The sequence below is a fragment of the Hyperolius riggenbachi genome, chromosome 4 (assembly GCF_040937935.1).
Source record: "Hyperolius riggenbachi isolate aHypRig1 chromosome 4, aHypRig1.pri, whole genome shotgun sequence".
NCBI classification, from domain to species: Eukaryota; Metazoa; Chordata; class Amphibia; order Anura; family Hyperoliidae; genus Hyperolius; species Hyperolius riggenbachi.
In genome coordinates, this window is record NC_090649.1 from 70,161,733 (window position 1) to 70,188,718 (window position 26,986).

At 47.6% G+C, this 26,986-nt stretch overlaps 1 protein-coding gene across 4 annotated transcripts in view; it reads right to left on the minus strand.

Moving 5' to 3' along the window:
- Positions 1 to 26,986, minus strand: part of LOC137570379 (adhesion G protein-coupled receptor F5-like) — a 271,619-nt gene that overhangs the window by 217,697 nt on the left and 26,936 nt on the right. For all 4 annotated transcript variants that reach the window (XM_068279056.1, XM_068279057.1, XM_068279064.1 and 1 more), the window contains exon 3: positions 1,716 to 1,764. In XM_068279056.1, coding sequence (XP_068135157.1) covers positions 1,716 to 1,764 — 49 coding nt within the window. The remainder of the gene's footprint in view (positions 1 to 1,715; positions 1,765 to 26,986) is intronic.

Genomic DNA, 26,986 nt, shown 5'->3' on the forward strand with positions numbered 1-26,986 from the left:
ACTCGTTGTTCACGCAGCTCAACCGTCCCTGAAGCCCACTCGCCCTGCCGTCGCTATGACAGCAAAGCTCCGTGTGCCAGTCGGGAGCAGATTTAATCGGCTCCTGCTCACAGTGATCGCAGGGTTAGGAGCCAATGAAATCAGCTCCTGACCGGCAAACGGGGCTCTACTGTCATGTCAATGGCAGGGCGAGTGGGCTACAGGGATGGGAGATCGGCGGGAGCCAGCGGCGCGGAGATTGAAATTTAAATCTATTCCATTGCAGGATAACAGGTCCCAAACAGGGCATAGTTTTCAATCAATGTGGTTCAAAAGTGGTTAAAGATGCTTTGAAATGCATTTGAGGCATATTGAAGCATTTTGAAATGCTTATACATAGGGCTGGTCAAAACGCTACGGAATTTGATTGGCTCATTTCTAAGCTGCATAAATTTTGCATAATGTTGGTATCATCTTGGAACTATTAGCATCTCATTCACTACCACTACTCCCTACTGTGAAAACAAGTTAAAACATGATTGACATCGTAAAGTCGTTGTTCACTATCCCAGAATTGTTATTGATAGCATAAGGTGAATAGAGGACTATGCAATTAATCATGCAATTTTTGTCTTTGATACAGCTGTTCCAGAAAAATTTGCTTTGGAAATGTCAGTCCCATGACCTAGAGATCTGTGCACAAAGTATGGTGAGTGGAGGTTTCATCCTCTGCACAGAGCAATCACCTGACCTCGACCACCTCCTCCCTCTGCTTTCTCCTGTGGGCGGGGCATCTCTGAGCTCACAGGAAATGTTGGTAATAGTAAACTGAGGGGCTCACCAAGTGATCCTTCAAGCCTGTAACACACCGGTTAGGCTACTTACACACCAGGACGTTACAGGCGCACGTTAGTGCAGCCTGTAACGCAGCCCACCACACAGCACTACAAAGTCAATGAGGCTGTTCACACTGCCCACGTTGCGTTACACAGTAACGCTGCACGTTCGGGCAAAGTGCAGCGTACTGTGCGTTCTGAGCGGCTTAAGCCGCGTTAGACTGTTTGCACATGCTCAGTGGGGGGCGAGAGGAGGCGGGGAGATGCCGCTACAGTAGCCGCGCACATGGCTACTTAATATGCACTGCACTGGCGGCTGCTGATTGGCCGGTGGGACCACGTGATGCGGAGTGTCTCACTCCGCATCACGAGGTCCCGCCGGCAAATCAGCACCACTCTGGTAGACCTTATGCGGATAGAGCCACCTAACGCGGCTCACTCTAACGTCCTCTCCCGCACCACCATGCGTTGCGTTAGGGGCACGTTATGCGACCTTAACGTCCCCTCTAACGCAACGTCCTGGTGTGTAAGTAGCCTTAAGCTTCTTGCACAAACAAAGGCTGCTTCTGCTGCCTTCTCATGTCTTCTTATACAAGCAAATTTTATAACTGTAAACATTGTCCATACTAACCAGGAACTGTCATCAAAGGCAATTGTGAAGAAAGTTGTGAAATGATACATATACCTCACTAAAGCAGTAATAAACCAGTGAGCTGATGTTATGGATTCTAGCAGCAATTGCATGGTGGACCTGCATAAACACCATCTGTGGCAAGAGTTAACCATGAACTTCCACAGTCATTGCTGAAACCATGATGTCCTTTCTTCTGAGTCAATTCACAAGCTAACTTTACTGATCCATTCCATGTGTCCTCATGATAACATATAACAGCTTTTTACCTGCACGCTTCTCTCGCAGTAAGGGAACCTGGTTTTCCATCTGCAGGATCTGCAACCACAAGAGACCACAGTACATTATTTTGCTGTACACTTCTAGCATTCAAAGCCTGAAAGTGACCCTGAGAAGAGAGTGTGTAATCCATATGGGAAGTTTTGGCACCGCTGCAGGCACCCATAAATTTCAGCTATAAGGGGGAATTTGTAGCATTGCTTGCATAGTGGACAGCCCTGGGACTTGTTATTTTATCAAGCAACTCCAGTGCCGAAATTTTCCCTTAAAGTGTACCCGATGTGGATTTTAAAGTCATAAAAAGGAAACACTGAACAGAGGCATGTTTGCATCTGAAGGACATGCTTTTGTGTGCCCTCTGTAGTGTTGGGCGAACAGTGTTCGCCACTGTTCGGGTTCTGCAGAACATCACCCTGTTCGGGTGATGTTCGAGTTCGGCCGAACACCTGACGGTGCTCGGCCAAACCGTTCGGCCATATGGCCGAACTAAGAGCGCATGGCCGAACGTTCCCCGAACGTTCGGCTAGCGCTGTGATTGGCCGAACGGGTCACGTGGTTCGGACCCGAACGCGCTCTGATTGGCCGAACGGTCACGTGGTTCGGGTAAATAAATACCCGAACCACGTCATATCTCCGCCATTTGTCTGTGGGTTTAGCTTTGGGTAGGCAGGCAGGGTAGTTCGCGCTCCTGCCACGCTAGCCAGGGTCCCCCCTGTCATTGTGTCACTGCTGGGAACAGTAGTACACCGCTTGCTCAGCCACACTATATAGCATTCTGTTTACTGCCACTCTGTGTACCTCGCTCAGCCACACTATATAGCATTCTGTTTACTGCCACTCTGTGTCTGCTGGGAATAGTAGTACACCGCTTGCTCAGCCACACTATATAGCATTCTGTTTACTGCCACTCTGTGTACCTCGCTCAGCCACACTATATAGCATTCTGTTTACTGCCACTCTGTGTCTGCTGGGAATAGTGGTACACCGCTCGCTCAGCCACACTATATAGCATTCTGTTCACTGTTCTGTGTCTGCTTGGAATAGTGGTACACCGCTCGCTCAGCCACACTATATAGCATTCTGTTTACTGTTCTGTGTCTGCTGGGAATAGTGGTACACCGCTCGCTCAGCCACACTATATAGCATTCTGTTTACTGTTCTGTGTCTGCTGGGAATAGTGGTACACCGCTCGCTCAGCCACACTATATAGCATTCTGTTCACTGTTCTGTGTCTGCTGGGAATAGTGGTACACCGCTCGCTCAGCCACACTATATAGCATTCTGTTTACTGTTCTGTGTCTGCTGGGAATAGTGGTACACCGCTCGCTCATCCACACTATATAGCATTCTGTTCACTGTTCTGTGTCTGCTGGGAATAGTGGTACACCGCTCGCTCAGCCACACTATATAGCATTCTGTTTACTGTTCTGTGTCTGCTGGGAACAGTAGTACACCGCTCGCTCAGCCAGAGTATATAGCATTGTGTTTACTGCCACTCTGTGTACACCGCTCAGCCAGACTATATACCATTGTTTACTGACACTCTGTGTACACCGCTCAGCCAGACTATATACCATTGTTTACTGACACTCTGTGTACACCGCTCAGCCAGACTATATACCATTGTTTACTGCCACTCTGATTCTGCTGGGAACAGTAGTACACCGCTCGCTCAGCCAGACTATATAGCATTGTGTTTACTGCCACTCTGTGTACACCGCTCAGCCAGACTATATACCATTGTTTACTGACACTCTGTGTACACCGCTCAGCCAGACTATATACCATTGTTTACTGAAACTCTGTGTACACCGCTCAGCCAGACTATATACCATTGTTTACTGCCACTCTGATTCTGCTGGGAACAGTAGTACACCGCTCGCTCAGCCAGACTATATACCATTGTTTACTGACACTATATAGCAGACTATATAGCATTGTGTGTACACCGCTCAGCCAGACTATATACCATTGTTTACTGACACTCTGTGTACACCGCTCAGCCAGACTATATACCATTGTTTACTGCCACTCTGATTCTGCTGGGAACAGTAGTACACCGCTCGCTCAGCCAGACTATATACCATTGTTTACTGACACTCTGTGTACACCGCTCAGCCAGACTATATACCATTGTTTACTGCCACTCTGATTCTGCTGGGAACAGTAGTACACCGCTCGCTCAGCCAGACTATATAGCATTGTGTTTACTGCCACTCTGTGTACACCGCTCAGCCACACTATATAGCATTGCGTACTCTGCCAGTCAGTGTGTATATTGCTGGGATCAGTAATACTCCACTCACCGTCAACCACTATATGAGCTCAACATGAGTTCCCCAGAGACCTCCGCTGTGAGCAGCACTCCCAACAACAGCAACAGCCAACGCCCCACGCAAGCTATAACATCCACCCCAGCAGCCAGTGGTCAGCAGCAGCCCTCCCCGGAGGAGAACGTTGTGTCCATCAGTCCGTCGCCAGAGCGATTAATGAGGGCTGCCATTGAGGAGATGATGGGGCCTGATGTGGAGGAGGAGGTCTGGCTCAGGCCAGCATCCCAAGTTAATGTTGAGGACGATGAGGGGTCTGTGTCTGGGGATGTTGGGGTGGCAGAGGTGGTGGGTGGGTCAGACTCAGGAGAAGAGTTGTATGCCAGACTATATACCATTGTTTACTGCCACTCTGATTCTGCTGGGAACAGTAGTACACCGCTCGCTCAGCCAGACTATATAGCATTGTGTTTACTGCCACTCTGTGTACACCGCTCAGCCACACTATATAGCATTGCGTACTCTGCCAGTCAGTGTGTATATTGCTGGGATCAGTAATACTCCACTCACCGTCAACCACTATATGAGCTCAACATGAGTTCCCCAGAGACCTCCGCTGTGAGCAGCACTCCCAGCAACAGCAACAGCCAACGCCCCACGCAAGCTATAACATCCACCCCAGCAGCCAGTGGTCAGCAGCAGCCCTCCCCGGAGGAGAACGTTGTGTCCATCGGTCCGTCGCCAGAGCGATTAATGAGGGCTGCCATTGAGGAGATGATGGGGCCTAATGTGGAGGAGGAGGTCTGGCTCAGGCCAGCATCCCAAGTTAATGTTGAGGACGATGAGGGGTCTGTGTCTGGGGATGTTGGGGTGGCAGAGGTGGTGGGTGGGTCAGACTCAGGAGAAGAGTTGTATGATGAGGATGATGATCGGGACCATCTGTATGTGCCTCAGAGTCCGACCCCGGAAAACATGTTGTATCGTGTGTTTAGGTACTAAAATCTGCGTTCCCTCCCAGTAGTGTTGGGCGAACAGTGTTTGCCACTGTTCGGGTTCTGCAGAACATCACCCTGTTCGGGGTGACTATATAGCAGACTATATAGCATTGTGTTTAATGCCACTCTGTGTACACGGCTCAGCCACACTATATAGCATTGTGTTTACTTCCACTCTGTGTCTGCTGGGAACAGTAGTACACCGCTCACCCGCCACTGTATAGCATTGTGCTCTGTGTCGCTGCTGACAATAGTGGTACACCGCTCACCCACCACTGTATAGCATTTCTGTACTGCCACTGTACTGCTGCCAGTCAGCATGTACTTTAAGGATAAGTGAAATGAGGAAGAAATCCGGTGAAAGAGGGAGGGGCAAGGGAAGAGGTGTTTCCCCTTACGGTTCACGTACAGGCCACAGGGGAGCACCCAAGAAAACCCACTCAATACTGCCCATGTTGTCCAGGACAACAACCCTCACAGATCCAAAAGAACAGGACCAGATAATTACTTGGATGACCTCTCAAGCGTCCAGCAGTGGGTTAAGCAGCACCAGCACATCACGCACGAGGTCCGAGTCCTCAGCCAGTTAAAGTCTGGGCTTTCTTTGAAGACTGCACTGAGGATGTTACCATGGCGATTTGCAAGGTGTGCAAGACCCGCCTGGGCAGGGGGAAAAGTATTAACAACCTCTCCACCACCAGCATGAGCCGCCACATTCTATCCAAACATCCCACTCTGTGGGCAAACGCGGCAGGACAGGGTACCACCAGCAACACTGCCTCCCTTGGGTTCACCAGACTCACCACCAGACCCGCCTCAGCAGCAGCAGTAGCCCAGCCATTGCGTGGTTCACAACATTCACAAACATCAGACGATGCTGACACTGTCACTTTCCGGACTAGTGCTCTTGAGGTCTCCCAGTGTTCATCAAACACAACAACCAACAGCCCTTCGGTGTGCAGCGCTACGGTTGAGTTGTCTGTCTCTGAGATGTTTGAGCACAAGAGGAAATTGCCAGCAAATGACCCCCGGGCCGTGGCAGTAACAGCCAGCCAGCATAGCCAAGCTTCTGGCCTGCGAAATGCTGCCATATCGAGTGGTGGAGACAAACAGCTTCAAGGGCATGATGTCAGTGGCCATCCCACGTTACGTGGTTCCCAGCCGCTACCACTTTGCGCGCTCTGCAGTGCCTGAGTTGCATGAGCACGTGGTCAGCTAAATAACCCGAAGCTTGAAGAATGCCGTTGCCTGCAAGGTTCACCTCACCACTGACACCTGGACGAGTGCGTTCGGCCAGGGTCGATACATCTCCCTTACCGCGCACTGGGTGAACCTTGTGGAGCCTGGCAGCGATTCCTCACCTGCTACGGCGCGGGTGTTGCCCACGCCGCAAACAGCTGGATAACAACAGCAGCACCTACCTCTCTGACTCCTTCTCCTCCAACGCATCTCAAAGCTGTACCTCATCCGGAAATGCTAACCCAGCACCAGCAGCAGTAGGATCGTGGAAGCAGTGCAGCACAGCTGTTGGCATGCGTCAGCAAGCGTTGCTGAAGCTGATCTGCCTTGGGGATAAGCAGCACACAGGGGAGGAAATTTGGAGGGGAATAAAGGAACAGACGGATTTGTGGCTGGCACCGCTGGACCTGAAACCGGGCATGAAGCTAGACACCTGGCACGAACTGGCAATGTACGCAATAGAGGTGCTGGCTTGCCCGGCAGCCAGCGTTATGTCGGAACGCTGTTTCAGTGCTGCCGGAGGCATCATCACAGATCGGCGTATCCGCCTCTCCACAGAAAATGCAGACCGTCTGACTCAAATTAAAATGAATCAATCCTGTATTGGAAACGACTACGCAACACTCCTGGACCCCAACCAAGTAACATGACCGATGAACATCTGGGATGGTTTAGCGTTTCCGGTCCCTGTTTATTGAACCTCTCATCTGTATTACATTTATGACTGCATGGCGGCAAAAAGCATTGCTGCTATATCCGCACGCTTTTTGTCCTCATGCAAGGCCTGGGTTGTTGTGTCTCACAAAGCGTGGCCTTCTCCTCCTGCGCCTCCTCCTGTTCCATCACGTGTGCTGCTGCTGCTGCTGCTGCTGCTGGGTTACCGTTGCCGGTCCCTGTTTATGGAACCTCTTATCTTTATTACATTTATGACTACATGGCGGTACAAAGCATGCTATCCGCACGCTTTTTGTCCTCATGCAAGGCCTGGGTTGTTGTGTCTCACAAAGCGTGGCCTTCTCCTCCTGCGCCTCCTCCTGTTCCATCACGTGTGCTGCTGCTGCTGGGTTAGCGTTGCCGCGTGGTCCCTGTTTATTGAACCTCTTATCTTTATTACATTTATGACTACATGGCGGTACAAAGCATGCTATCCGCACGCTTTTTGTCCTCATGCAAGGCCTGGGTTGTTGTGTCTCACAAAGCGTGGCCTTCTCCTCCTGCGCCTCCTCCTGTTCCATCACGTGTGCTGCTGCTGGGTTAGCGTTGCCGCGTGGTCCCTGTTTATTGAACCACTTATCTTTATTACATTTATGACTGCATGGTGGTACAAAGCATGCTATCCGCACGCTTCTTGTCCTCATGCAAGGCCTGGGTTGTTGTGTCTCAAAGCGTGGCCTTCTCCTCCTGCGCCACCCTCCTCCTGTTCCATCACGTGTGCTGCTGCTGGGTTAGCATTACCGGTCCCTTTTCCTGGAACCTCTTATATGTATTACATTTATGACTGCATGCCGACAAAAAGCATGTTACCTGTGCAAAGAAAACAGACATTTCCCGCATTTAAAAGACAGTTTTCCCTTTGAAACTTTAAAATCGATTTTCTCAAAAACTATAAGCTCTTTTTGCTAAAAAAATTTTTCCTCTTGTACCCACTCCCAAGGTGCACATACCCTGTAAATTTGGGGTATGTAGCATGTAAGGAGGCTTTACAAACCACAAAAGTTCGGGTCCCCATTGACTTCCATTATGTTCGGAGTTCGGGTCGAACACCCGAACATCGCGGCCATGTTCGGCCTGTTCGGCCCGAACCCGAACATCTGGATGTTCGCCCAACACTAGCCCTCTGCTCCACTGAGAGCCCCTCCATGCTGCGCTAGCCAGTCCCCGAATATGGAGACAAGCAGCTTGTCGCCAGACTAATGGGGAAGGGGCGTCCCTTGCAGAAGAGGAACTCCTGCATAACACCCCTTTCCCGCCTCTAAGAGCCTTGCTCTAGCTCTCCTCTGCCTGTTCCCCACCTCTCCCCTGCCCTCTTTATGCCAATCACCACTCTGTGCTTGTGACCTTTTTTAAAAAACTATTTTAACCAGCTCAGTTTCTCTTTGCAGCCACAATTTGCAGTGGGTGCCTATGGCGACACCCAAACTCCTTCAGTGGCAGTGCCTGATATTTTTCATTTCTTTGCAGCGAATGTAGCGCGTATATTGGAAGGTTAGGCAATGCTGGGGGGGGGGGGGGGGGGGGGGGGGTTCAGGCATAGGCATCGGATTAGGCGGACAGGGTTAGGCATGGGGGGGCAGTTAGGGTAAGAACCCTTTTACACTTAAAGAGAACCTGAACTGAAAATTAAAAGTCAAAATAAACATAAACACGTCTTACTTACACAGTCTACTTATCAATCTCTTTCTCCTCTCCTGCGTCCTGTTCTGTTTGTAAGCTGTGACCAATGGAATTCTCCGTTCTCCATTTTGAAAAGGGCCATTACCCCCTAACAGCTTCCTTCAGCTTCAGCACACTGTTAAACTGTAATATCGCCCACTTGAACCATAGGGAAACATGGACATTACCTTGCACATTAAGTTGTAGCTGACAGCTGCTGATATATAACTGACAGCAACTGGTATATTTCAGTTCTGACAAAATATTGTCAGAACTGGAAGGGATCACTGTAAGAAGAAAATGGTGAGCCTCAGAGGAACTGATGGTGAGGTTAGTATGTACTATTCATTTGCAGCTACATCATGTGTTTATTTTAAATAATTTTACTCAGTTCAGGTTCCCTTTAATCGGTTGCTTTCAGTTATAACTGAAAGAAAACTGATTTTCAGAGTAATGTCCATGTTCTCCTATGGCACAGTTCCCACTATACGCGTTTTAACTGAAAGCTTTTCACAATGCACTGCTACGGAAAAAACACGTACTAACGCATACTAACACATTAAGTGTAAAAGGACACTTAGGCAGTGGTCAAGAGTTGGTTAGGGTTAGGCATTGGCAGGGGGGATTGCTAGGGTTAGGTAGTACAGGAAGGGCTATGTGTGAGCATAGGGTTAGGTTTAGCGATAGTAAAATATCGCTAAAATTTACTAATATGCTAATATCCTAACAAGTTCTCCACAATACCGGTATTTCGGTAATTATACTCTGGCCGCCACTGTTTCCTGGAGTCCATTTTGCATGTACACCACAGCTGTTTTGGAAGCACAAAGGACAGTTACTCAATTTCAGGTAGGTGGTATGAATGTGTTGGGGGATCAGTTTATTAAATCACAGGATGCACGTGACATGGAACTTAGCTGATAAATATCTGAGAAATAAGGTAATAAAAATAAAAACAAAACATTAAGTTCAGTAAGCCCACATGATACTTTCGGAAAGTGACATGTATATAAACACATTGTGGGAAAATACATGTGTGTTTACATTAAAAAGTGAAAACAGATACTGCCCTGACTACCCTTAGAAATCAGTCAACCATTTGTTGCAACGTGTGAGGAAAAACGTTACACTTACAGGGAAATCCCAACTCAGTGTTCTGGATGAAATATTCAGATATTCTAAGAATATACTGAGATTTCCCAGAGCTTCCTGTTGTAAGGTCTACTATAACTGGGGTATTAAAGAATCCAGAGCTTCCAGAGGGGTTTATATTAGGGATTGCCCTGCCTAGGAGAACTCATGGAGAATTATGTGATCAGTTTGGTCAGCTGATAGATTTGTAAGGTTCTGATTTGATGTGATGACTTCCTGGTTTAACACATGATCAGGACTAGCAAATCAGAATCTTACAAATCTATCATCTGATCAAACTGATCACATGCTTCTCCATGAGTTCTCCTAGACAGGGCCATCCCTAGTCTATATCATTATAATAAGGGACCACAATCATGGAAAATTTTGAAATGTAAAATACATACCATACATACACACATGGACAGGTCCGGATTTACATCGCAGGAGCCTATAGGCACCGATGTCCTGGGCTGGCACCCTAGACTTCCCCCTCCACGAACTTCCAAACCCCTCCAAACTGCACTGCAAGTGCTGGCTGGCCCTGCTGTCACCTCTCCCCTACTTCCCTTCATAAGTAGCTACAGGTGTCCCTTATTATTAGGTAGCCAGAGGTACCCTCAGTATCAAGTTGCATAGAGAAGGAGGAGCAGAGTGAGCCGCCTTTCTATCATCAGGCGCCTGTATACACGTGCCTTATGGTAAATCCGGCCATGCACACGGATAAGCCCTCTCATGCATATGACCCACCCCCCCTCAAAAGCTACAACCTGCTCATTGGCTGATTCCCCCATGTGCCGCTGTTGCCACCTCATGAAGAGGCCCACGTTATGTGTGCTTGTGCTGCAGAGTTTGCTCGCTCCAGCTTGCTTCTTCTAGTGTCCTGTAAAGTTTCTGAACTGGCTGCTAGAGCTCCAGTCTGACTATCAAGTGACCGCAGTGAGCCTGGAGCTCTAGTGGCCAGTTCAAAAAGCTGCACAGGATGTCCCAGAGTTAAATACACTTTAAAGAGAACCCGAGGTGTGTTTAAAGAATGTTATCTGCATACAGAGGCTGGGTCTGCTTATATTGCCCAGCCTCTGTTGCTATCCCAAACCCCCCTAAGGTCCCCCTGCACTCTGCAATCCCTCATAAATCACAGCCATGCTGTGAGGCTGTGTTTACATTTGTAGTGTCAGTCTTGGCTGCTTCCCCACCTCCTGTATAGCTCCAGTCCCTGCCCCTGTCCCTTCCCTCCAATCAGCAGAGAGGGAAGGGATGCAGGCGGGGACCGGAGTTCTGCAGGAGGCGGGGAGAGCAGCAGACTGACACTATAGAGATAAACACAGCCAGCTCTGACAAGCTGTTTGTCAGCAGTGTGGCTGTGATTTATGAGGGATTGCAGAGTGCAGGGGGACCTTAGGGGATTTGGGATAGCAACAGAGGCTGGGCAATATAAGCAGACCCAGCCTCTGTATGCAGATAACATTCTTTAAACACACCTCGGGTTCTCTTTAAATTACTTTATTTTCCTATGTTGCTGTCATCTTAATTAGGGACTGGTTTTGGACCAGTCCATCTCCTCATGGGGGATTCTCAGTTTTTTCTTTATTTTCAAAAGAACTTACTGAATGCTAGTTGCTTAGGCCCCGTTCACACTGCACGCGTTTCCAGCCGCGTTTTGGAAACGCGTGCAGGTGGCCGACACGCACGACATCAGACATTGCATAGAGTGCAATGTCTGATGTTCACACTGCATGCGTTCCGGACCTGTGCGGTCCGGGAACGCATGCTGCATGCATTTTTTGTAAAAACGCATGGCTGTCCCATTCACTTTTCAGTGATGGGATCAGCCACGCAACGCACACAAACGCGGATGGCGTGCGTTCGTACGCGTTGCGGTCCGCACACGTTCCGCACGCATGGCCATCCGCGTTTGTGATGTGAACGGGGCCTTAGTCCAGCTGCCAGAAAAGTGTGCAGTGAGTTGGGAGGTATGGCAGGCATCTTATATAGATCCCTCCCAGACTGTACTTAGTTAAAGGATAAAGGAAATACTGAGAATCCCCCATGAGCAGATGGCCTAATCCTAAACTAGTCTAAACGATTCCCTTTTACGACCTTCTATTAATAATAGCGATTAGGAAAAAAGTAATAAAAATAGGCATGGCCATGGACTAGAATGTGGGTGTGGTCACAGGTGGATCCAAAATTATATGAATTTAGCAATGGTTGGACTTTAAACCAGGTGTCTCCAACCACCGGGCCGTGGCCCACTGCTGGTCCATGGGCAGTTTTCCGCTGGGCCGCAGCGGGTCTGGCCTTTCCCCCTCTCCCCCCGCGGCCGCCGCTCCTGTTACCTTATGAGCTGGCGGCCGCTTCCTTTCTTATATTCCCCATAGCCCTTCTCCTCTTTGCAGCATCTTCAATTACAGCATCGCGTCCTACGGCTGCTGTAAGGAAGGGAAGGAAGCAGGGCAGCGGTTCCCATGGTAATGCGATGCATATCGCCGCTACAGAAAGCCGCTGTCCCGTTCCCCTCCATTGCTTACAGCAGCCATGGGACGCGATGCTGTTATAGAAGATGCTGCAAAGAGGAGAGGGGCTATGGCAGGGGCGTAGCAAGAAATGACTGGGCCCCATAGCAAAAAAATTTTATGGCCCCCCCCCCACAACCTTCCAACCCCACGGACCTCCCACCCAAACATTCCTTCAGGACCCTCCACCCCAACAGTCCCACAACCCTCTAAGTGCAGTATAAGTAGCCAGGTCTATAGGTGTCCCCAGAACAGGTGGCCAGGGGTAGAGATGTCCCCAGAACAGGTGGCCAGGGGTAGAGATGTCCCCAGAACAGGTGGCCAGGGGTAGAGATGTCCCCAGAACAGGTGGCCAGGGGTAGAGATGTCCCCAGAACAGGTGGCCAGGGGTAGAGATGTCCCCAGAACAGGTGGCCAGGGGTAGAGATGTCCCCAGAACAGGTAGCCAGGGGTATAGATGTCCCCAGAACAGGTGGCCAGGGGTAGAGATGTCCCCAGAACAGGTAGCCAGGGGTATATGTGCCCAGTATATGTAGGCAGGGTACAGGGCCGGTTCTAGACTGGCACATATGAGGGGGCAGTCAAAAATGGTTAGGGGGCAACATGTTCGTGGCCATGATGTCATGTGGGTGGGGCTAACTAATGTAGTTATACTAGCTAATGTAGTTACATAAAAAAATATGAAGTAAATGCACATAATGAGAGACAGCGTTTCCCCAGTAAATGCACATAATAAGAGACAGCGTTTCCCCAGTAAACGCACATAATGAGAGACAGCGTTTCCCCAGTAAACGCACATAAGAGACAGCGTTTCCCAAGTAAACGAACATAATAAGAGACAGCTTTTCACCAGTAAACGCACATAATAAGAGAGAGCTTTTCACCAGTAAACGCACATAACAAGAGACAGCTTTTCACCAGTAAACGCACATAATAAGAGACAGCTTTTCACCAGTAAACGCACATAATAAGAGACATCTTTTCACCAGTAAACGCACATAATAAGAGACAGCTTTTCACCAGTAAACGCACATAAAAAGTGACAGCTTTTAACCAGTAAACGCACATAATAAGAGACAGCTTTTCACCAGTAAACGCACATAATAAGAGACAGCTTTTCACCAGTAAACGCACATAATAAGAGACAGCTTTTCATGAGATGTCCCCAGAACAGGTAGCCAGGGGTATAGATGTCCCCAGAACAGGTGGCCAGGGGTAGAGATGTCCCCAGAACAGGTAGCCAGGGGTATATGTGCCCAGTATATGTAGGCAGGGTACAGGGCCGGTTCTAGACTGGCACATATGAGGGGGCAGTCAAAAATGGTTAGGGGGCAACATGTTCGTGGCCATGATGTCATGTGGGTGGGGCTAACTAATGTAGTTATACTAGCTAATGTAGTTACATAAAAAAATATGAAGTAAATGCACATAATGAGAGACAGCGTTTCCCCAGTAAATGCACATAATAAGAGACAGCGTTTCCCCAGTAAACGCACATAATGAGAGACAGCTTTTCCCCAGTAAACGCACATAAGAGACAGCGTTTCCCAAGTAAACGAACATAATAAGAGACAGCTTTTCACCAGTAAACGCACATAATAAGAGAGAGCTTTTCACCAGTAAACGCACATAACAAGAGACAGCTTTTCACCAGTAAACGCACATAATAAGAGACAGCTTTTCACCAGTAAACGCACATAATAAGAGACATCTTTTCACCAGTAAACGCACATAATAAGAGACAGCTTTTCACCAGTAAACGCACATAAAAAGTGACAGCTTTTAACCAGTAAACGCACATAATAAGAGACAGCTTTTCACCAGTAAACGCACATAATAAGAGACAGCTTTTCACCAGTAAACGCACATAATAAGAGACAGCTTTTCACCAGTAAACGCACATAAGAGACAGCTTTTCACCAGTAAACGCACATAATAAGAGACAGCATTTCCCCAGTAAACGCACATAATAAGAGACAGCGTTTCCCCAGTAAACGCACATAATAAGTGACAGCGTTTCCCCAGTAAACGCACATAGAGATGAGCGTAATGACCTAATTACGATTTTGCGAAATTTCGCGTAATTAGTGTAATTACGATTATGGCCGTAAGTACATAATCGTAATGAAGAAGGATTTCGCGAAATTTCGCGTAAGCGTAATTTTCGTGTAATTTTCGCATTACAGTCGTATCATGCCGTAATTTCGCATTAAACGCTACCGTAATTTCGCGTTAAACCGTAACGCTCCGTATAATATAAAAAAGCCGCCGACTTTAAGGGTTAATAGCAAAGCCCCCTTAAATGCTAAGAGCCTCAAATTTGGAGAATATATTAAGGAGATCAGGAGGAATAAGAGGAAAAATTTTTTTTTCAAAAAGACCTTATAGTTTTTGAGAAAATCGATGTTAAAGTTTCAAAGGAAAAATGTAAACATTTAAAAACCCGCCGACTTTAACGGTTAATAGCAAAGCCTGCTTAAAGTTTAGGAACACCAAATTCCCAGGGTATATTAAGGAGATCAGGAGGAATAAGAGGAAAAAAAATTTTTTCAAAAAGACCTTATAGTTTTTAAGAAAATCGATGTTAAAGTTTCAAAGGAAAAATGTAAACATTTAAAAACCCGCCGACTTTAACGGTTAATAGCAAAGCCTGCTTAAAGTTTAGGAACACCAAATTCCCAGGGTATATTAAGGGGATCAGTGGGAATAAGAGGAAAAAATTTTTTTTCAAAAAGACCTTATAGTTTTTGAGAAAATCGATTTTTAAGTTTCAAGGGCGAAAATGTCTTTTAAATGCGGAAAATGTCAGTTTTTTTTGCACAGGTAACAATAGTGTATTATTTTCATAGATTCCCCCAAGTGGGAAGAGTTTTACTTACTTCGTTCTGAGTGTGGGAAATATAAAAAAAAAACGACGTGGGGTCCCCCCTCCCAGACCTCTTTAACCCCTTGTCCCCCATGCAGGCTGGGATAGCCAGAATGCGGAGCACCGGCCGCGTGGGGCTCCGCACCCTGACTATACCAGCCCGCATGGTCCATGGATTGGGGGGTCTCGGAAGGGGAGGGGCAGCCAAGCTTTCCCCTCCCCCTCCGAGCCCTTGTCCAATCCAAGGACAAGGGGCTCTTCTCCACCTCCGATGGGCGGTGGAGGTGGAGGCCGCGATTTCCTGGGTGGGGGGTTCATGGTGGAATCTGGGAGTCCCCTTTAAAAAGGGGTCCCCCAGATGCCCACCCCCCTCCCAGGAGAAATGAGTATAGAGGTACTTGTAGTACCCCTTACCCATTTCCTTTAAGAGTTAAAAGTAAATAAACACACAAACACATAGAAAAAGTATTTTAATTGAACAAAAAACATAACCACGAAAAAAGTCCTTTAATATTCTTAATTAACCATTAATACTTACCTGTCCCTTTAAATAAATGATCCCACGCAATATCCTCGGAAATGTTCTATCAGTTACAATGTAACAAAGTTATTATGTAACAACTTTGTTACATTGTAACTACGCCGCACCCGACGCCACTCACCGCTCAGCCGCCGCATACGCGTCCGTGCAGGACGCTAAGTCCCCGCAGCTCCCGCTGTCCACCCCGCCCACATCTGTCACCCACATGTCACCCACATGTGGGTGACATGTGGGTGACATGTGGGAGAGGCGGGGAGGGCAGCGGAGCCGGCGGGGACTTAGCGTCCTGCACGGACCCGACAGAGCTCTGAGCTATATAGCTCAGAGCTCTGAGAAGCATCTTTGTATTTGGGCTCCAAGGAGCCCCATTGGTCCTTAGCAGACCAATGGGGTTCCTTCAAATCAGAAGGAACCCCATTGGTCTGCTAAGGACCAATGGGGCTCCTTGGAGCCCAAATACAAAGATGCTTTTGAGAGCTCTGAGCTATAGCTCAGAGCTCGGGTCCTGCAGCGCAGACGCGGCGGCGGCGGCGGCGGTGAGTGACGTCGGGTGCGGCGTAGTTACAATGTAACAAAGTTGTTATATTGTAATAACTTTGTTACATTGTAACTGATAGAACATTTCCGAGGATATTGCGTGGGATCATTTATTTAAAGGGACAGGTAAGTATTAATGGTTAATTAAGAATATTAAAGGACTTTTTTCGTGGTTATGTTTTTTGTTCAATTAAAATACTTTTTCTATGTGTTTGTGTGTTTATTTACTTTTAACTCTTAAAGGAAATGGGTAAGGGGTACTACAAGTACCTCTATACTCATTTCTCCTGGGAGGGGGGTGGGCATCTGGGGGACCCCTTTTTAAAGGGGACTCCCAGATTCCACCATGAACCCCCCACCCAGGAAATCGCGGCCTCCACCTCCACCGCCCATCGGAGGTGGAGAAGAGCCCCTTGTCCTCGGATTGGACAAGGGCTCGGAGGGGGAGGGGAAAGCTTGGCTGCCCCTCCCCTTCCGAGACCCCCCAATCCATGGACCATGCGGGCTGGTATAGTCAGGGTGCGGAGCCCCACGCGGCCGGTGCTCCGCATTCTGGCTATCCCAGCCTGCATGGGGGACAAGGGGTTAAAGAGGTCTGGGAGGGGGGACCCCACGTCGTTTTTTTTTTATATTTCCCACACTCAGAACGAAGTAAGTAAAACTCTTCCCACTTGGGGGAATCTATGAAAATAATACACTATTGTTACCTGTGCAAAAAAAACTGACATTTTCCGCATTTAAAAGACATTTTCGCCCTTGAAACTTAAAAATCGATTTTCTCAAAAATTATAAGGTCTTTTTGAAAAAAAAATTTTTCCTCTTATTCCCACTGATCCCCTTAATATACCCTGGGAATTTGGTGTTCCTAAACTTTAAGCAGGCTTTGCTATTAACCGTTAAAGTCGGCGGGTTTTTAAATGTTTACATTTTTCCTTTGAAACTTTAACATCGATTTTCTCAAAAACTATAAGGTCTTTTTGAAAAAAAAATTTTTCCTCTTATTCCTCCTGATCTCCTTAACATATTCTCCAAATTTGAGGCTCTTAGCATTTAAGGGGGCTTTGCTATTAACCCTTAAAGTCGGCGGCTTTTTTATATTATACGGAGCGTTACGGTTTAACGCGAAATTACGGTAGCGTTTAATGCGAAATTCGGCATGAACGAAACGCGAAATTTCGCGTTGAAAATTACGCTTACGGTATTTTCAATTACGATTTTAATGGCAATTTCGCTACGCTAATTTCGCATCGGTAATCGCAAATTTCGCATGCGTAATTATAGTAATGCGAAATTACGAAAATTTCAGCTCAACTCTAGATAAGAGACACCGTTTCCCCAGTAAACGCACATAATAAGAGACAGCGTTTCCCAGTAAACGCACATAATAAGAGACAGCTTTTCACCAGTAAATGCACATAATAAGAGACAGCGTTTCCCCAGTAAACGCACATAATAAGAGACAGCGTTTCCCCAGTAAACGCACATAATAAGAGACAGCTTTTCACCAGTAAATGCACATAATAAGAGACAGCGTTTCCCCAGTAAACGCACATAATAAGAGACAGCTTTTTACCAGTAAACGCACATAATAAGAGACAGCTTTTCACCAGTAAATGCACATAATGACAAACAGCCAGTGTCCCCAGTATAGGTAGTCAGGGGTATATGCGCCCAGTATATGTAGTCGGTGGTATATGCGCCCAGTATATGTAGTCAGGGGTATATGCGCCCAGTATATGTAGTCAGGGGTATATGCGCCCAGTATATGTAGTCAGGGGTATATGCGCCCAGTATATGTAGTCAGGGGTATATGCGCCAGTATATGTAGTCAGGGGTATATGCGCCCAGTATATGTTGTCAGGGGTATATGTGCCCGCCCCATTCCCCCCCCCCCCCCAGCAGCCAGCAACTTTCTCCCCCATAACCCCCCCCCCAGCAGCCAGCAACTCATTCCTCCATTCCTCGCCCCCCCCCCCCCCCAGCAGCCAGCAACTTTCTCCCCATGAACCCCCCCCCCCCCCCCCCAGCAGCCAGCAACTTTCTCCCCCATGACCCCCCCCCCCCAGCAGCCAGCAACTCTCCTGCCCTATCCCCCCTTCCCCCAGCAGCCAGCCAGCACAGGTTGCATCATGGCCGCTGGCCAGACCGGACTAGGTACAGGTGGCACATGGCAGCAGCCAACAAGCCCCCCGGGTCGGCCCCCATTTCCACCCACCTCCAGCTCCATCAGCGTCAGCACAATAAATGCTTTGTGCGTGGCGTGGGGTCGGGTCGGTGACCGTGCTCCGCTCGCTCTCCTCCTCGCAGCCTCGCAGCTCTCCTTCTCCCTCCCTGGCTGGCCGGAAGCCGGAACTATACAGTAAGTGTCGGCCCGGCCGCCAGGGAGGATCAATGCGCCGCCACATAGTCCCTCTCCTCACCACCAGCCACCTTATCAGAGGAGGGGGGCCAGGGGAGCCTGGCGAGTGGCGGCACTGGTGTAAAATTATCGGGGGGGGGGGTGCCCAGGCCGGACGGCATCATAATTTACAAAAAAAAAAAAAAAAAAGTCCCCCGACTCGCACGGGCCCCCTGTGGCTAGGGGCCCCGTAGCAACGCTATGGTGGCTATAGCGAATGCTACGCCACTGGGCTATGGGTAATATAAGAAAGGAAGCGGCCACCCGCTGATAAGGTAACAGGAGCGGCGGCCGTGGGGGGAGGGGGCACCTATCCTAGCTACACTATACTAGCAATAAAGGGGTAGCTATACTGGGTAACTATACTGGGTAACTATAGTAGCTATACTGGGTAACTATGCTAGCTATACTGGGCTAACTGTACTTGCTATACTGGGGGAACTATACTAGCTATACTGGGCTGACTGTACTAGCTATACTGGGGTAACTGTACTTGCTATACTGGGGTAACTGTTCTTGCTATACTGGGGGAACTATACTAGCTATAATGGGCTGACTGTACTAGCTATACTGGGCTAACTGTACTAGCTATATTGGGCTAACTTACTAGCTATACTGGGGTAACTGTACTAGCTACACTGGGGTAACTGTACTTACTATACTGGGCTAAATGTACTAGCTATACTGGGCTAACTGTACTAGCTATACTGGGCTAACTGTACTAGCTATACTGGGGTAACTATACTAGCTATACTGGGGTAACTATGCTAGCTATACTGGGGTAACTATTCTACCTAACTATACTTGGGCAGCTATAGTCCTTATACAGGAGCAACTGTATTAGCTACCTATACTGGGGCAACTATACCTAGATACCTACTTACCTATATACTACACTCCAAATCGGGGAAGAAGGGGGAGGGGGCTGCCGCCACTAACCCTCCCCCCCCCCCCCCATCCCCCAGGCCAGAGAGAAAAGTTTGGTCGGGATAGCGGGCCCTGGGCTAAAAAAGGTTGGGGACCCCTGCATTAGACTAGGACTATGGTAGGGATTAGATTGTGAGCGCCTCCGACACAGGTGCTGGTGACAGGGACTCCCCTAGTTTATTTAGTGACAGGGACTCCCCAGTTTAGGTAAAGACAGTGACCCCTCAAGTTTAGTGACAGGGACCCCCCTAGTTTAGGTGGTGACTGTGCCCCCAGTTTTAGGTAGTGACATGGATCCCCACCCCACTCTCCAGACCTCAGATCAGTTCCACCCACCTTCAGATCAGTTCCACCCACCTGCTGTTTCTCGTCCCCCTGCTTAAATCATGTAACAGGCAGTGTCAGACCTCCGATCACCCGGCGACCAGTGAGAAGTGGACATATGGTACCCCTGTGGACACCACGCTGAATATGCGGAAATTACATATGACATCACTTCCACATATCTGTGCGCATGGGCGTAGCAATCACCCCTGCGACCCCTGCCATCGCAGGGGGGGGCGGAGGCTTAAAGGGACTCCGAGCAGTGCAGAAACTATGGAAAGATGCATATCATTTTAAAGCTCTCTTTCTCCTCTTTCCAATGATATATAAACCGCCGCCCTACGCCTTTTAGTTTTCGCTATTTTCGCGATTGAAATTGCCGTGACCGCTATTTCAATCGCGAAAATAAAGAAAACTAAAAGGCGTAGAGCGACGATTTAGGTGTCGCCAGAAAGAGGAGAAAGAGAGCTTTAAAATGATATCCATCTTTCCATAGTTACTTGTATTACACAGGACGACACTTTCCCCAGTGTCAGCAGCTCCATTCAGCAGAAAAAGTCGACCTGTGTAATACAATGTAACTATGGAAAGATGGATATCATTTTAAAGCTCTCTTTCTCCTCTTTCTGACGACGCCTACATCGTTGCCCTACGCCTTTTAGTTTTCTTTATTTTCGCGATTGAAATCGCGGCCGCGGCAATTTCAATCGCGAAAATAAAGAAAACTAAAAGGCGTAGGGCAGCGGTTTATATATCATTGGAAAAAGGAGAAAGAGAGCTTTAAAATGATATGCATCTTTCCATAGTTTCTGCACTGCTCGGAGTCCCTTTAAGGCCCTCCTCTTCCTCCTTTTCCCCAACCGCAAGTGCAGCCAATTAGCAAAAAAACCTCACAAAAAGCGTCCCTGCCACCTCCTCCTGCATGCAGAGTAACAAGTAGCAGGAATGTCTGTAATTTTTCCTGCTTCTAGATGCTGCTTCAAATCAGATTACTCTCTGCTGCCATTCACTGGCTCCCAATCATGTGACCCTCATGGGGTTCGGGAACCAGGGGGGCCCCATGCTATCGTTTTTGCAGGGGGACCCTATTAAGTCTAGTAACGCCCCTGTCACTGCAGTGTCCAGGAGGTACTAGCGCCCGTTTCTCATTGGTCATCGGCTGATCGGAGGTCTGAGTAATGCTGCCTGTTACATGATAGGCAGTGGGGATGGGACACAGCAGTGGGACAAAAGGAGGCAGCGGTGGTGGCACCACTGAACGGGGGCAGAAGATACACATCAGCTCTGCCAGGAAGCAACTGGTTTGTTTGGCCAGGGGGAACGGCTGTTGGCTGGGGAAAGGGAGGGCGTCTGACCCCTCTTGCCCTATGCTGGGGATGCCCATGAGTGCATTGTACTCTGGGTGAAATGTATGCCATATGTATGGGTTCTAAATTTTAGAATTTTTGTCATGGTAGTGGTCCTTTCATACACTATAGGTTTGTATAGATCCCCAACATTCACACCCCTTCCACCATGGAAACCCTTACAACCAGGAGGCCCATCTGTAAAGTATGCCAACACCCCAACACTTGCTTATTCTGTAGCTGCCCTCCTGAGTAAATGAATGTTCATGAAACATTGGAGATAAGTGTAAACACTAAAAAAACACACAGACGGGAACCCAAATGGTGCAGTGTGTCACGGTATTTGATAATTGGTAGTAAAAGGACAGATGAAGAATTCTCACAAAGGTGGGTTGCACAGGGGGCACACTCGTGTTTACCAGGGAACCTGGAGATGGTCGCTCTCTTGCAAAAGCACATGCACTCTGATCACCTATAGAGTGGTTTGTTACCACTAGGGATCAGGTATATGGAACTCCCCTCACAAATGGGCGGGAGTAGGACACAGATAAGGGAAAGAGGCACCCAAGGTGAATAAAATACACTAAAAACAATAATAAAAAGGAAAAAATGAGGTGGCTTACCTCAATGACAACAAATTCACATAGGATTAATTGTTTATTACTACAAAGCACAGGCAACGCATTTCGTGGGAACTCGCCAACTTCCTCAGGCCAAATAAAATGCCTTTTTGATGTTTGTAGGCACTTTATTTGGCCTGAGGAAGTGGGCGAGTTCCCACAAATGTATGCACCTTGGACGCCTCTTTCCCTTATCTGTGTTAATGAAACGTCTTGATTTTCAAGGGTGGTGATCAATCCCTTATGACCTCCAGATGGACAACAACACATGACTATACCATAGTTACACAGTTATTTGGTTGGGAAAAAAAGACCACTGATTTCAACTAATTGGTTCTTTGGATGGTGGAGAAAAAAAAATTTGCCCAAGTGGCACCCCCATAAAACCAATTTTAAAGCGGAATTGTCAGCCACAAAACCAAATTCCATTTACCCACTGCTCTGTGTTTATTATCCAGCCTGCAACCTGACATGTCAAGCATCCCAATCTAATCATAAATGTTTTCGCTGTAATAAATCTTATCTCAGTCAGCCTGGCTCTATTTGGTACATTGCCGACGAGATGAAAGCTTGTCATCTCCCCTCCTACATTCCTGCTCCTCACTGATTGGCTGAGGGCAGTTCAGTGAGATGCTGAAATCTGATCTATGCTGTGTCACATGTGTTTACAAAGCAAGCTAGATACGACAGTGCAGTTTCTAGGAGAAGAAAAGAGTAAGGGAGGAAATGACATCAGGATTGGCTTCAGTCAAAAGCAGTAAAAAATGGAAAATGCCTGAAACCGGTTTCTCTTAATTTACTATATAAAATAAAATTCACTGAAATCAAAATGTTGACAGTACAATATATATGTCATATAAGTAGAACAAGTGTGTATCTACTAATATACTTTTCCTGGGATAGTATGGCTGTCCCTACTACTTGCATAAAGTGGCACCTATCTAAATTGCAATTTAATGTGCTAATATATTTATGTGAAATTTGATAATTACATAAGAAGGTATTTGTATCTGTTTTTATGGATGTTGACAGACAATTTACAAGAAACCAGGGGCTCAAGCCATCCAGGGTTATTCCATAAGAATCTTCATTCATTTAGCAGAACATATACAGTGACAATAACTGACACAATGTTTCAGGCTGTTTGCCCTTCCTCAGGCTTCTTTTTATAGTAGACCTGAACTCTTGCAGAGGAGACAAGAAAAATAAAGAGAAATCCACTGTGTGTTTTTAGAGAGAAGAGCCTGTATAATCCCCCCTGTCTTCAGGTAATCACAAGTGTAATTTGATCTCTCAGCTGTGCCAGCATAGAAATTCAGTAGTCCTTAACAGACACAGCTAATATGTAAATACAGGATCTTAACAATACATAAGTAAACACACTGGAGATTTATTGTAATTTGTAACAATGAACGTTTCTACTTTAATGGTTATTAAAGAGACTCCGTAACAAAAATTGCATCCTGTTTTTTATCATCCTACAAGTTCCAAAAGCTATTCTAATGTGTTCTGGCTTACTGCAACACTTTCTGCTATCACAGTCTCTGTAATAAATCAATGTATCTTTCCCCTGTCAGACTTGTCGGCCTGTGTCTGGAAGGCTGCGAAGTTCTTCAGTGTTGTGGTTCTGTGATGAATCTCCCCCCTCCAGGCACCTCACTGCACACTGCCTGTGTGTTATTTAGATTATGGCAGATTCTCTCTTCTCTCTTATCTTTTACAAGCTGGATAAATCGTCCTCTGAGCTGGCTGGGCTTTCACATACTGAGGAATTACAAACAAGGGCAAAGCTGTTTGCAAGAAGAAAAGAGCAGCCTGAAACTTCAGTGCATGAGAGCAGAAGGGGGAAAGAAACACACAATGATCTCTTGAGCTACAAAAGGAAGGGTGTATACAGCCTGCTTGTGTATGGATGTATTTTCCATGTATTTTCTATAACCTACTTCCTGTTTTGGTGGCCATTTTGTTTGTTTATAAACAAACTTTTTAAAACTGTTTTTAACCACTTTTAATGCGGCGAGGAGCGGCGAAATTGTGCCAGAGGGTAATAGGAGATGTCCCCTAACGCACTGGTATGTTTACTTTTGTGCGATTTTAACAATACAGATTCTCTTTAAGCTGTTGTATTCACTCTGTGGGTCTCAAATTTACAAATGGAGTGCTTCCTTTGAGTCTGAGACTCATAAATTATAGACTACTCACTTGAAGAAAAGGAAGAAAAGTATCTTATAAAATCTATAACATTTATTTATCACAAATTATAAAAATATATAATAACTTGATTCTTTATAAAAACCAGAGCACTAGCTCCAATAACCTGGGGGACATGATCATCGACCTGTGGGCCCAACATTTGATTATTAGCATCATAAATAGGTCAAACAGTTTGAAAAGCTGGAGCTCACAGCAAAAAATAGGCCTAAGTAGTGTGGACCACAAAAAACAGTTCAGATTCAAAAAAGAGGTATATGTCTGAAGTGCACAAAGATGTAGAATCCTGAGCAATCCAAAATAGTATCATAGATCCAGACAGAACACTTCCCTAGTATTGCAGTGTACATAGATAGCAGTAGGTATTCCTCATCATCAGAGTAGCAGTGTTCCTGGGTAGACAATATATTCAGTACAATCACCAACTCAGGTGCCCCTTCTTTGTTCTTCAATCATAATACATAAGCGAAACTCATCAAGGCATCACGACATCCATCAAACATACTGTTTACGTGACCGTTAACCTCAAAATCAGTTGTAGTATAGAATAGTATAGGATATAGCTTAGGAGATCACTGTGTTGGTAATCAACAGGTAAGTGGATATACAGTGCAGAAGTCCGCCAGGGATTGTTCCCTTATGCAGCTCTCCGTTAGCCTCAGAATCAGTTGTAGTATAGGATATAGTGTAGGAGATCACTGTGTTGTTAGTCAACAGATAAGTAGATGTACAGTGTAAAAGTCCGCCAGGGATAGTACCCTTATGCAGCTCTCCAATCCATATAAGGTCACGTGATGGAAGATATAGCGTAGATGTTATGTGAACTCAAAGTATGGGGGTCCCGTGATGGGCTGTATTACTGCCTTTGTACATTGCCCTCAATTAGGTTGGTGATGGGAAAATTAGTGTCCATCCATGTGCATATCATCATAATAAGGTGCATAAGATGCAAGAAGATACTCATCCGCTCTGTACAGATCGATGTCAGTGGTCCCCCAGGTGGAGCAATGCTACTGGTGGGCGATGAGCCCTGGTTTGCCGACCGGTTTCCCTGGCAAAGTCGCCAGCATCATCAGGGCAGGCTCATCATACAATCCCGTCTGCACGAATGCCGGCCTAATAATGGCGCCCGACGGCCCAAGGACGCCACACCGCACGCGGGTCCGCCCCACGTCCGCGCGTCACAAGGTTGCGCGCGCAGGTAGGAGGATAGAGTCCGCGTCGGCGTAGATGAGCAGCACGTTTCCACACCCCACCGAGGGTGCCATCTTGTGGCCAGAGTAGAATTTGCCAGAGATGAGCTGTTCCCAGCTCATTGGCATGCCTCAGAGCGGGAAGGGGAGAGCGCGCAGCTCTAGGCGAAAGATCGCCTTTGGTGACGCCCCGGGGCCGCCTTGGCACCATATCACTGGGCTCCCCGCACATCACAAGCCCGCCACATGTGACCCATATCGGCCAGGCCGAGGGGACGCCACCAGGGGGGGCGGCGCGCCACGGAAATATAAGCCCATCACTGTTCAAAAAGGACATCGATGAGCAAAGAGTTATAATAAAAAAAAAGGTCAATCAACTATACCCTGGAGCACACGCTCCCATGTCAGGGGCATAGGTTAGACATCTCCGGGCACACCGCACCCCCGGGGGGCCAACCCCACAGCGCAGCCGCACCAGTTCCACATGGCAAGCAAGGGGAGAGCACGGAAGGAGACCCAGGGGGCCATAGCATCAGCGCACGAGGGGATTCACCTAAAATCCAGTCTATTCACTAAATAAACATGCAATTATACTATACTCTAAGTACACATCTCTATATAAATTAAATTATACACAAATCACATAATCACCCAATGTATCAATAAACACAGGATACCTGTGTTTATTGATACATTGGGTGATTATGTGATTTGTGTATAATTTAATTTATATAGAGATGTGTACTTAGAGTATAGTATAATTGCATGTTTATTTGGTGAATAGACTGGATTTTAGGTGAATCCCCTCGTGCGCTGATGCTATGGCCCCCTGGGTCTCCTTCCGTGCTCTCCCCTTGCTTGCCATGTGGAACTGGTGCGGCTGCGCTGTGGGGTTGGCCCCCCGGGGGTGCGGTGTGCCCGGAGATGTCTAACCTATGCCCCTGACATGGGAGCTTGTGCTCCAGGGTATAGTTGATTGACCTTTTTTTAATTTTTTTATTTTTTTATTATAACTCTTTGCTCATCGATGTCCTTTTTGAACAGTGATGGGCTTATATTTCCGTGGCGCGCCACCCCCCCTGGTGGCGTCCCCTCGGCCTGGCCGATATGGGTCACATGTGGCGGGCTTGTGATGTGCGGGGAGCCCAGTGATATGGTGCCAAGGCGGCCCCGGGGCGTCACCAAAGGCGATCTTTCGCCTAGAGCTGCGCGCTCTCCCCTTCCCGCTCTGAGGCATGCCAATGAGCTGGGAACAGCTCATCTCTGGCAAATTCTACTCTGGCCACAAGATGGCACCCTCGGTGGGGTGTGGAAACGTGCTGCTCATCTACGCCGACGCGGACTCTATCCTCCTACCTGCGCGCGCAACCTTGTGACGCGCGGACGTGGGGCGGACCCGCGTGCGGTGTGGCGTCCTTGGGCCGTCGGGCGCCATTATTAGGCCGGCATTCGTGCAGACGGGATTGTATGATGAGCCTGCCCTGATGATGCTGGCGACTTTGCCAGGGAAACCGGTCGGCAAACCAGGGCTCATCGCCCACCAGTAGCATTGCTCCACCTGGGGGACCACTGACATCGATCTGTACAGAGCGGATGAGTATCTTCTTGCATCTTATGCACCTTATTATGATGATATGCACATGGATGGACACTAATTTTCCCATCACCAACCTAATTGAGGGCAATGTACAAAGGCAGTAATACAGCCCATCACGGGACCCCCATACTTTGAGTTCACATAACATCTACGCTATATCTTCCATCACGTGACCTT